We start from the raw sequence: 13,318 nt of genomic DNA, 5'->3' as shown, positions 1-13,318 counted from the left end.
AGACTTAGAGTTCCCTCATCTTCCAGAGTGACTTCTCGAACCCATCTTAAAACATGCTCTTAAGTACTCATTTGTATAGTTAACCTAACAGGAGCCAAAACAGAAGCAAAGCTGCATTCTTTAACAAGAACTCCCACACCAGAGGCTTTGTTTTTGAAGCACCAGAAGTGAATGAGTTTTTAGTCCTCCTTTGCCTGAGAACATCTCTTCCTACTGAGAACATAACCATATAATTTGAATTCTCAAGCTATTCACTATAGCGTGGTGCAGAACTAAGAAGTGCAATGTAATTACAAAAAAAACCAACCCCATGTATAATCATTAAATGTGAGTGCATACCTTCCCTGATAGCGGTAAATGGGGTTCCTTCCTCCTCTTGTAATCTAATCACCTTCAATGCCACCAGCTTTCCATTTACCCTGAGAGGGAAAGAGGGGAGGGGAAGGAGAAATAAAAAACAAAATTAAAGCAGCAACAGTATTTCTCATAATAGAACTTGTTTCCCATCGTGTACTTATTCAACTTCTTCCTGTCAATGCCAGTGATTCATTTATAGCACTGTAAGAAACACTTCATAGCTTCCATAATGTCAACTTTATATTTTCACACTCAGATGCAATCCAAGAAATGATCTCAGTTTTTTGTGAGTCAGTCTGTTTCCTTTCTATCACAGCACTAAACTGAAGCTTTGTTAAGAAGTATCATATTGTAAAATATGGTCTTAAAGTATCTGCCCTTTATTTGATCAAATTGTTCCAAGAAAAAGGCACATAATTTTCATCAATCACCCCACCTGCAGTATATCCATATTTATACTGATTGCCTCCTTCCCACTGCATCACGCCCATAATTATCACCCTCAAAAAGCTATGGAAGTTTGAGATGGAAATGTCTTTTAGGTCATTCTGGCCATCTCCCATTAGAGCAGGACTGTTCCTAAGGTACATTCGTGACTACATGTCCCAGTGTAGTGTTAGATTATAACGATTCTCATTTATAAGATTAAAAAAATTTTGTGCTCCAAGGGACGAAACTTCACAACAGGTCATTCTAGTTTCAAATCCATTTGGCTGGTTTCACTTCTAGCATTCAAAATTTCACTAGATATGAATCACATTCAAGGCCTTGCAAAAAAAATCCAGTTGGTTCAGTCTATCCAGATTAAATCTCACAAAAACTGAATGAAAGATAAAAACTGATATCGATTACGCTCCTTAAGAACTAACTCATACTTTAAAACTTTAACAAGTGTGACAAGCAATGGTGAGGGTAGATTACTGAAGAGGCATAATACAGTTGCATTATTACTATTATTATCATCGTCATCATCATCTGTAAAAGCAAAATTGGCCTTTACAGCCACAAAGCCCAAGGAAACATTGGAGGTTTCACAGTCCTGTAGTCATGGAGGCAATTCCCTATTGTTCTGGGCCCTAGAAGAATTCTAGTATGAGTAGCAGAAGTATTCATTTTCTAAGCAAAATGATAAGGCATCTACCAAGTCTGAATTCATCTTCTCCCTCAGGCTTTTAGTTTTTGTAGTTAGATGACTTCGGTGACAGGATAGCTACCGTCTCGCTGCTTCTGTTTCTTCTTTTACAATTGCCAGAATCTCATTAGCCCTATACACAGCATCCCGTAAGGACTCCAAGCAACTTAAGAAACCCTTGTTGTCAAAGGATGGTTTACTCATCACCTTCCAACTATTTGTAATACTTCAGAATGGCACCAGCTCAAGTCTCAGGCTGCTAGTTGCTGTTGAAAGATAATTATCAGCTTAACCCTATTGCATTATCTGGACTTCTCCTTAAAACTGCCTTACATGTATTTTTGTTTAGATTTAAACAGGACTTCTGGCATCAGAAAAAGATAAGCCTTGCCCCACGTAACTTCATGTGTCATGCACAGACAGGAGAACAAACCGTAATAAAAGCAGAGGTAGAAAGACTGATGACAGTCATGCAGTTCTTACACACATGTAGTTTTCAACTCTTCTGCCAACACACCACCTTACCTATCACATACACATAAATAAGTTAGACACCCGGATAACTTGATTATTACAATAGATTATATACTGTGCAGGAGGAATTTAAATAAGAAACAGGACAGATGCTGTGTTCAGAGAAGGCAATGCAGAATACAATGGCAAAAAGCAGATTAAGGAGGTACTTAGAAAATAGGGATGTGGAGTCTCTTGCTAGAGAGACAGGCAAACAGCACGCAGCACTGTGTAGATTATGTTCTTTTTAACCTGAAGTTCTACATTCCATTGATTCTTTAAGAGTAACAAATAACACAAACAGCAATCGCGTGGAACTCATTTCAAAGGATTCACAATTAAACACAGCAGGTGGGCTGTGCTATTTAGTTATCACTGCCACTTTGTCATTGGTACCTGTCATCATCTTGATAGACATGATGGCAACTCTTAATACTACTGAAATGATTGAAATAATCTCAGGTAGTGTTCCTCTGGGATTTCATTCTCCCCTTCCAGTATTATTTATCTCCAATATATCAATCTATAACTTCCAGAATAAAACAGCCTCCTCATTCTCATTTACTACCCAGTCATTAAAAGCTTTTTTTTCCAGTTCATTTTCTATAAACAGGAGTGTATAAATCTGGAGACGTGAGGAATAATGAAGTATCATCAGTTAAAAGAATAGGTGTGTATATTCACATCCTTTAACTATTCTCCCAGTGATGGAATCTCAGGATGCAGTTAGATGGTGCTGCAGAGATGAGCTAAGGGCTACCTTAGGGTATACTCTTGCTCCTGCTAAATCCCTGCCACACACTCCTGCTACTGTCTTGTATTTGCTCTCATTCCCACTAGCCCCTACAGCAAGACTGCCTAAGGAGCTTAAACAGGAGAAGACTGGCCTTTCCATATTTTTAAAAAATTATGAAGACATTTTTCACAATTTAAAAGCAAAACCCACTAGAAAACACATGAGAAGAACTGGGACCACCTCTTGAGAAGCAACGAGCCATGGGATCAAGCCAGCTATGTCATGAAATTATGCCCTGAATCTTGTGATGATGTGCCAAAAGAATGTGGCAATTTCCTTAGAGACAACATAGAAAAAGAGAGACCTGGAGAAAATTACCTCTGCAGCCTATCAGAACTTGTCTTTGCAATCTTCAGTAGTGATCAGATAAGGTTAGCAGAATTCCTCCCGGATATTACTTCACATTTTTCTTCCACAACTTTCAAAGCATGCTCAGTATTTTCATTATTTTCAAATACAAGTAGAAAAGCTGACAGGCAGACAGCATTTTAGACAGTGAAAAGACAAAGCTGCTGTCCCATTTAACATCTAGGATTCATTAAACCACCTCTCTTGCTCACTGTCCAAAGTAAACAATTTCACAGCTTCTCAAAACAATACACTTAACTGGGCCAAGGATTTCACTTATCATGTTATGTCTATCCTGTCAACTGCCTCATTAGTTTCTATTAAGGACAATATTGATTATAAAATTCCTTTTTTCTAACTTACAAGCCATCTTCTTTCCTAAACTCACTCACTCTGTCTCTCATCCAAAAATCTTCAGAGAAAGGACAGAAGTCCTGAAGCCTCTCTAATTATCACATCAAGCTGCTTTACTCTAAGCAAGTCACCAGCAGCTGATGAACAGTTTTCCCATTTATGGAAAGTCAGCATTTTAAAGTTATATAACATCTTCTAATAAATTTCTGATTTTATATGCAATGTAGGCAAAAGAAAAAGCAGTCCAAAGTGTTTTATGTGACATAAAGCAAAAGTCTGTATATTATAAAAAATACAAATGAGCCAGATATTACAAAAAATGCTAATGTGTCATTCTGCTTTGTCTAAAACAGCACGTATCAGCATTACCAAAATAAATACATTTATAAAAATGACCATTTATGAGAAAGTAGAGAAGATTAGAAATTATTTAATGCTTTAATGCGTCATTAAGAACATATAATACTGATTAATATAAAGTGACTTATGGGCTTCACTGGGGATAATGCTGACGATGCCACATAAAGAACAAAAGACTACAACACTATTTTCTCAAGTTCTTCAGTTATATTTAGATGCAATAAATGTTCTAAATATAACAAATTTAAAAGAGTCAATTAACATAAAACCTGCCACTCTGATTTCAATCTGTTCATTTAATACAGAGTTTCACCGCTGGCTTGAGTTGAAGCTAAGTTCACAACTCAAGCAAGTGCTAAGCTTGGGAATATTTCTGCAAAGAAAAATCAGTAGATGGTGTTGGGACGAAGCTCTTATTTGTGATACACATTCAAGAAACTAATATTTAAGAAGAAAAGTAACTCTCAATTGTTAAATATTCATTTACACGAAAAGCTCAAAGTTTGATGATCAAACCCAGAGAATATCTAACTAGATCTACTCTGTAGTGATATTAATGTCACAAACAGACTTCTAAAACCCCAAACAGACCATGGTGGCCTAACAAAACCAAGCTCTGGCAGAATTTTCCTTTGAAGAAACCTGACAGAGGCAAATTCACTGTAGGTTTAGTCACCTCTGATTATTCTGCCAAGGAGTAATTAATTCCACATTGAGGGAAATGCTTCTTTTAATCATTATTATAAAAGACAGTTCAATGTAAACATGCTCTATATTATATTTCTCTACTGAAAAGGTCTTATGTCTGTAGTTTACAAAAACCGCTTACCGTCCCACTAAAGCCCCATGATACAAATACTCAAGGGACTAGCACAGCCCTCAACTTCTCTTTTTGACTCCCACCATCTTTTAACCTCCATCCTAAACAAAAGTTCCCTTGTTTTAGAAGAAGCCAGTGAATTAAAGATACGTCATAATGCTGACGTTTATTAGGGCTGAAAAATAGATCAAAGAGTTCCGAGACAAATGAAGGATTGTGCTGGTTTTGGCTGGGCTAAAGTTAGCTTTCTCCATAGCAGCTAGTATGGGGCTACGCTTTGGATTTGTGCTGAAAACAGTACTGGTAACACAGGGATGTTTTCGTTACTGCTAAGCAGGGCTTAATCAGAGTCAAGGCCTTTCCTGCCTCTCACCCCACGCCACCAGTGAGCAGGCTGGGGAGGGCACAAGAAGTCAAGAGGAGACACGGCTGGGACAGCTGACCCCAACTGACCAAAGGGATATCCCACACCGTATGGCATCATGGTCAGCATATAAAGCTGGGGAAGAAGAAGGAAAGGGGACATTGGGAGTTATTGCATTTGTCTTCCCAAGTCACCATTACGTATGATGGAGCCCTGCTTTCCTGGAGGTGGCTGAACACCTGCCTGCCCATGGGAGGTAGTGAATGAATGCCTTGGTTTGCTTTGTTTGCATGCACGGCTTTTGCTTTACCTATTAAACTGTCTTCAGCCCACAAGTTTTCTACTTTTACTTTTCTGATTCTCTCCCCCATCCCATCATGGCGGAGCGAGTGAGCGGCTGTGTGAGGCTTAGCTGCCAGCTGGGACAAACCACAACAAGGATTTAAATAATTAATTAGTGTTGTAACTGGAACTCTGGGATCCTGTTCTTCACAGGACTCAAGGCAGTCTCATACAAACAATATGGCAGCCCTCACTTGAACAGGAGAAGGTGAGCAGCACCAGAGCATTTACCTCCAGGTCCCTCATCCCTACCTCCCAGCCTACATCATTCAGTTCAAACTAATCAGCTGCTCATCTAAGCACAGGGGCTGCACTTGGCTCACACCTGCTGGAAGCAAATCACTTGGGACTGGCAGCAGTGAGAGCGATGCACAGCATCGGTCCTCCTGTGTATACCTTGCATCTCTTTGGGCCCCGCTGATTTTCATATAAAGAACTGAACTGTTTTTCATAAAAAGAACTGATTTTCATATAAGGAGAACTTGAAGACAAACATAGTCGTAGCACTTATAAGTCAAGTGGCCTCTTACAACTCTGCGCACAGACAGTCACAGGGGATCTTCTGAGTGATGTCATTCCACAGCTAACTGGAAAAAACATTGGTGCATAACGGCATTTAGTTGGCAAATTACTTCAGCGTTTGCTCTACCATTCCAATCATGCATACATGTGTCAGTGCCAATAAATTACTATCCAATAACTTTTAGCAATTGTATCCAATATAACTATGTTCTATCCTAGTTTTTCTACCACATTTTCTTGTGCAGTCCTGGGTAAGTAATATAATAGATCTTCTTCCCTCAGTTTTGTTCCCTGCCATAAGAGATAATAATGCTAGGTCACCTCTGTAAACTGCTTTGCAGGTTGAAGCACGGCATATATAATGTAATATTCTCTTTATATATACAACTACAAAGGAAAAATCTCCCAATATTTCTCTTAACCACTGAGAAATTCAATCAGTAAGTGATCAATATAGTCAGTGAATCATCTTCTAGTTAGAATCTCAGCAACTTATTTTAGTACTTACACTATTTCAATAATTTTTTCCACCATTTGGCATTTTAGTTCAACATCCTGTTATTGTTAGTTTTGCATGTAGTTCAACATGAAGTTATTGTTTTTATTAAAGATTTACAATGCTAGAGATTTTTTAAAAGTATCAATGTACATACTTTATAAAACCATGTCATGACTTTAAAATGTATAGTAAAAAGCAGCCTATGAAAATCAGTTAAGCACATCAGTTAAGAAAGGGGGGGGGAGGAACAAAAAACAATTGGGAAGCTCTAGTAGGTAACCATAACGTGCCTCTTCATAATCCATTAATATATATTCCTTTTCCAGCCATCTGGTATCCTCAGATGAAGAGACTTTCATTTGTAGATGAACGCTGATTTCACATAATTTGTAAGAAATAAAAGGTTCAGAAAGTTTATGTCACTCAGGCAACGTGAACAAGATCAATTTTGAAATATTCAGTCTAAATAAATTAGACAAAACATGAAGAAAATATTATCTCTGAACTGGACTGTTGCATATGAAACATATCAGGGAGCAAGTGAACACAATACCTCACATGGGCATGGAGTAAAGCTGGAATGACTAAAAAAGCGACAGCATGACAGACAAAACCACGGCGAGTTCTTCAGGCCATCTGAAGCCTATGGCACTTGCAATAGATTGCACATAAATCAAAAGACAATTAAAGACTCATGGAGGTTTCATGACAAGTAAAAGAAATTCTGCAACTTAAAAAAAAAGTCAGAACAGCAATTAGCCCTGTCAGTCATCCTCAGTAAAGACTTCAGCATCATAAATACAAAAATCAAAACATTTAAGTTATCCTTTTTCTTGTGAGCAGCCATCCACAGGTACACATACAAAATATGATGGTCAGTTATATATTCATCATGCATACTACAATACATGCCAACTACAAACACAGGTTGTTCCCCCTGATCATTCAAATATTCCCTGCTGCCCTAAGATAGCACTGCCTGGAAACCGCAGCTGGTGCAGAGCCTGGTGCCTGCCCTCCTGAGCACGATCTGTCTCTAAATCCACTCTTTATACCACAAACTCCCTATTGATTTTCAGGTGAATAGTAAAAGGTATTGCCTTGGATGGAGATAAACTTAAAATGCCCTGGGTACCTGAATACCTTTCATCTTTGGGTACACATTGGAATCATGTTGAAGACAAAAAATTCAGATTTCAAATAGAAATGGGAGAGGTACCTCGACTGAAGGACTGACTGACACCTCTGCAGCCTTCAAGCTCTGGTTGACAGCATCAGCTTCTACTGTGCTCTGCTCAGTACTGTACCCATTTCTCATGTTTCAATTTCTCATAGTTCAAAGGGATAGGGATGAGAACTTATTAGGACAAGCATTTTATTAGGGATAAATTGAAATTATGTAATTTTGTGGTAGGGAAATTAGGCAAAAACATGTTGATTGAGGTCTCTGTTACAAATTCTACACATTTTTGCAGTACTTTGAGCACATGCAACTTAGTAAAGGTGCCAAAAAAAGTAAAGGTACAATAAAAATCACATGGGCAAGCAAGAAGAAGATCGAGATCACAACAGTGCAGGAGCAGTGGAGATACCATTGGCTTGCCTCTCAAAACACAGATGCATGCTGTGCAAGCAGCGGTCACAGATCACATCGCTTTAACCGAGGTAATCTTTTTTAATTCTTTGCCTTGAAGGGCAATTGAACAGAGTGGGAAGAGAGGACAGAAACCATGCCAACTCGCAATCTTGCCAAAAGCACAGGTTTTTCCCTTAAGTGCAACATGCAGAGTTCCCAGTCCAGGAATGCAAGGCCTCCACACTGCTTTATAAGGGACCCTGGCTGGCAGCAGCTCCCCTGTGCTGTCACCAGCTCTGTCTCCAGACTCTCATAACCTCACATCAGCATTTATGTGCCACAGATCAAGCCAGATTCCATTGTTCTGCATTCAGGTAAATTTATAATCAAGAAGGGAAGAAGGTCAATGGCAGCAGGAAGATATACATGTCAATACTGTCAGACAGCACTTCTTCAGCTCAACTGCAAAATAAAATGATACAAGACTTCAAAAGGCACCTACTGCCCTGCAGCTATTGCATGGCAAATGTTCATGGTGTTAGTCAATGGAACTTGCATAATTTTTTTACAGCATTATCAGTAAATTACTAGGCCTAACTCTCCAAAATTTTACATAAAAAAAAAAAAAGGCAGAAATCACTTCAACATGATGTGAATTTCATGCAGTAAGCATCCTCTTGGGATTTCATACAACAAAGTAACATGTGAGAATGTAACCTGAATGAAAGAAGAAAATGAACATGCCAAGATGAGTTTCATTACACATGCTTGATGTGCAACATGTGAAATCAAATAGATTTGCCTATTGATGCAACCGTCAGCCAGAAACAAATAGCTGTTTGGCTATTTCTCCAATAAACATAAAAGCCCAGCCTAAGAGAATACTGCTTCACTTTCCTCAGTAACACAGTCCCGTCCACTCTGCTACTTCCTCACTCCAGGGAATCATTTTCATCTGACTACAAAAAAAGAAATCCATCATCCAGTAAGAGGAATTAGCTCACTTCATTTCACTTTCCTGGGATACTGCCACAAATACTCAAACAGACAGAAAAGTACAGGGCTTGAAAGGAAGGCAAGGGCCTGGTACCACTGACCCTGCTCCAAGTGGAAATAAGTCAGGCTTGCCCTGAAAGCAAGTTACTGCACACGCTACTTTAAATTTTAAGAAAGAAATGGCTGATTTTGTGTCTTTGGGGGCAGGTATATATATCTTTTAGTCTTTTCAAACAGTAAGCTAGGATCATCAATTTTTTATTCCATCATGATCAGCAGGGCAAATAATTTAAAAAGATTAAATATATCTCAGGTAACGCATTTTTTAAAAAAAAACAAACCCCACTACTTGCCACATGCAGCCAGTGATAAATATTAAGCACAATAATTCTAAGTACAAAGCATCACTGAAACCCGCTCAAGCTGATCTTAAATTCTCCATCTTCCACTAAGCTAAGGACAGATCTCAGAAACATTTTGGCAAAATGAGAAAGCCAAGCAGTAGAGTTGGTTGAGAATTAGGGATTCTCAAGCATCTTGACCAAAAGGCACTTGTTATGCAAGTATTACCAACTTTTCCAAATACAGGTCATGCTTGCATTCTGCGGTGTGCCATGAGGGCTTAATCCTTCAGCAGTCAAAACCAGGCACATGCCAAAACAAACAGTCTCTTTGGACCCATTTTGCTAAATTTTTCCTTCCACTGAGCCTGTACCCAGGGGAACACAGTGATGTATATCACAGTCTCACCTTACATACCTATATCAGGTGCTAGAAAAAAATTTCTGTATCTATTCCTGTATCATTTTAGATAAAGCTATTAGCCATCAGAGCCAATCTGCCAGAAAAGCAGTGGCAAACTTAGGCTCCCATGGAATGGCCGGAGCCAATGTTGACTCATCCATTTGCCCCGTCCCCCCATCTATCTTCCCCAATACTATGTCGTAGCAGTGGTGCGCTCTCTTCTTTTGGGGATATCATCTAAGCCAAAGATTACTCAGTTTCTCATGGGGACAGGAGAGGTAACAGGACCACATTACCTCAGCCAACAACTCCTTTAGAAATAGCAGCTAGTCCCTGTAGTGTCCCCCTGGTCTTAAGGAATAACCTCCTGCTGTGAAGTAGTTCAACTGTTTCTCTAGTTCAAGAAACAGAAGCCTGGACTGGAGGTGCTGAATCTGGACAGTGCTGTGTAATATGGGAATTATTCAATACTCAGCAGGAAAAAAAAATAGTAAGCCAAGCCGAATTAACCAGGTGAAGGAATATTACTATAACATTAGGAATATTCTCTGCATATGCATTTTTATCCACACTCTAGTTACACACACTTTTTTCAAAATACATTTTATAGACCTTGCAAAAGATGTTATGAAGCAGCAAAATAAAGTTACATATATTGTTATAATTCACACTACTTATTCAGAGCTCATTATTTATAATGGAGAATGCAGAGAGCCCAATAATTCCAATTTATTATTCAACTACCATTAAAATCATTGAAGTCCTTCTTACAGATCTGCAGTCAGCTCTACTAAAATAAATTAATATTTCTAACCAATCTATGTTTCATAATGTGTTCACACATCACCTGTGAGTGAAATAGCTTCAGGGAAGCACTTTGCTTTGTTTTTAACTTTCAATCTGTTCCACTGATTGACGGGAAATCTAGCAATCCTGTTGCCTTAATTCAGTCTTATCAAAAGCCAAGGCATATGGGGATAACTAGCATCAGATACACACTGTGATTTTTAAAGGGTTTTAATAATGAGGGGCAAGCTGAAATCCATATGGTTTTCTCATATTACATAGACGTCAATAAAAAACTTACACATGTATAATATACGGAACTTATGGTGATGCGTAACTAAACCATTAACAATACAACATAATTACATTTTCTTGAAGAAAGCTGCCAGTGAAAGACGATACATGCACCAGCATGGCAAATGTGTAAATACTTCTTTTACATTTAGAACATGTTTTTATGCTCATCAGTCTCAAAGCTACTAAGAAATGATGACACCCCTCATTTTGATTTATTACAAATACTCAGTGAGAAAAATAACTCAATGACCCTGGAAAATGTTAACACGTATTTCCTTGTTTCAGCTGTTATTCTGTCCCATGACTGTCATGATATTCTGTCTGCTGAGAATGGTAAGTTGCCTCATCTATCATTCACTTGACAAATTTAAATAAAAGATATTGCACGTACCCAATTCCTCCCTCACACCTGCTTTATTATTATTATTGAAAATTTGATTATGAAAACTTCATTAAATAAATGAACCAGCACAAGACACTGCCTGATGAAAGATAAATCTCAGCTGAAGCTTTAGTTCAAGAAGTATATTTCAAGTGTGTTTACTGAGTTATTTTATACAATATAGAAGCACTTAGAGCATTGGCGATAATAAAGTTGCAACAAATAACCTTAAAGTGGCTGAAAACAGTAAATATTTGACATGTATACAGTAGATTATTTTGAGATGGAGAAGTTGAAATGATTGTACATAAACTCTTGTAAACAAACTGAACTTACAATAGTCCAAAATCCCATTCATTCCCTTCGTGTTATTTTATTTAAGCTTTTTAATAATGACAAACAAGACTAACAAATTCATTACATATATTCAGCATCGCTCCCATAACATGAGCAAAATCTACTTGACAGTATGTTGTGCTCTTGCCCTTAAAAATTAAATATCCTACATTTAATTTGGTATGGATATTGAGAAAGTAGTACAACATTAAAGTTCAAATAAAACATCAGAATAACAAGATGGGATCTCATCTTGTTGTGACATGAAGGTAATGTTACCTATGCATTATGGTCTCAGCCTCTTTCACTAGAGCACGTGACAGTCAGTAGCAGTCTGCGTTCATACATAGGGATCTATGTATAAGTACCACAACATCAGTTAATACCTTCTGCTTACCTTCATTTACACACAAAATTAAATGAAAAAAACACCACTTACTTGCTTTTCCCTTTGTACACTGTAGCATAGGATCCTTCCCCTAGTTTTTCCAGTTTTTCATATGAATCTGCTTTTCCAAACTTGGGACTTGTAGGCTGAACAAAACAGAAAAAGATGACCTTTCAACGTGTATTGCACCCACAACATTAACTGCTTTGCTATAGCCTTTAGAGAGCAAACATCATTAACAAAACTCATAGACCTGCATGTTTTCAGCAGCCAATAATAAAAAAATAATAGCAGAGCTAATGAAACAATATAATAGGCTACTCAAACAAACATCATTCAACACCCCATACAGTGGTTGCCGATATCAACCATATACTTACATCACTGGAACTATCAAAAGGATTTTGTTCTTAATCAGAGAGATGTTTCTGCTTCATTTTTCACGTATAACACCTTATAGAAGGAAAAAGATCACTCGCTAACAACTAAGCCTACCTATGTCAAGAGATCTAAGTAACAGTCTTAGTCTGCCCTACAACATCAGATTAAAAGAGCTGCTTAATTTTTTCTTATTTTTCAGTCTAAAGCCCACCCCGGTTCATCAACCATTGTTCAGACAGTGGTCAAAATACTCCAGGAAAGCACATTTAAAGAGAGCACCTTGTATCTGAATTATATTTACAGTCTTCAGCTTATGGTTATAATTACACTGTACTGTTAATAACAGGTATATGCAGCATAGTTGAATAAAAACCTGTAGCCTTAATATCTGCAGCCTAAGTCAGAGGTCTAAAAGTGAGCCAAGCTATGTGCTGATTCTTGCCCAAAGGGCCAGATAGCTGAGCTGGCCTTTGCAACAGATTGGTACTTGCCCCGGCTTTTACACACTCCTAACAGAGAACACCACAACACTGCAAAAACAGAAATTCACTTGATGTGAAAATTATTCCTTTGGAAAGATAGTATTAAAAATATGAGGAGGAGAGGGAGAGAAAGAGAGAGATTATGAGGAATAGTATTGCATAGGTTATGCTTCCAGATTCTTATTCTATGAAACAATGCTATTGCAAATGATACAATATAATGTCTAACTTTTACAAAAAGAAGTACTTGGTAGCATTGCAGATAAGCATTTTTGAACACAACTTTCCAGTGAAGTTCTTGGAAAATGTTTGAGCTTTTTGAAGTGTCTCCCATTTTCCCAAATTTCCCCATTTTCAGGAAATTTATTCAGGAAGGAAACTTATTTTCCCTCCAAGACCAGAAGGACACAGCAAAAAACTGACCTGCACCTGGCTCCTGGCATTATCTATTTATGTTTCAGGCTGCAGTGCTCAGACATCCAGTACCTAACCAACCAAAATGGCATAGCGTAAAAAGCAGAAATTTTGGAGGTCAGCACTGAT

At 38.0% G+C, this 13,318-nt stretch overlaps 1 protein-coding gene across 4 annotated transcripts in view; it reads right to left on the bottom strand.

The window, feature by feature from the left end:
• The window catches only part of CDK14 (cyclin dependent kinase 14), a 325,979-nt gene that overhangs the window by 219,630 nt on the left and 93,031 nt on the right, over positions 1 to 13,318 (bottom strand). For all 4 annotated transcript variants that reach the window (XM_075082797.1, XM_075082796.1, XM_075082795.1 and 1 more), the window contains 2 exons: positions 11,964 to 12,058; positions 340 to 419 (listed from right to left, as the gene is read on the bottom strand). In XM_075082797.1, the coding sequence (XP_074938898.1) occupies positions 340 to 419; positions 11,964 to 12,058 (175 nt within the window). The remainder of the gene's footprint in view (positions 1 to 339; positions 420 to 11,963; positions 12,059 to 13,318) is intronic.

The sequence above is a fragment of the Phalacrocorax aristotelis genome, chromosome 2 (assembly GCF_949628215.1).
Source record: "Phalacrocorax aristotelis chromosome 2, bGulAri2.1, whole genome shotgun sequence".
Lineage (NCBI taxonomy): Eukaryota > Metazoa > Chordata > Aves > Suliformes > Phalacrocoracidae > Phalacrocorax > Phalacrocorax aristotelis.
This window is presented reverse-complemented; position numbering and strand designations above follow the sequence as displayed.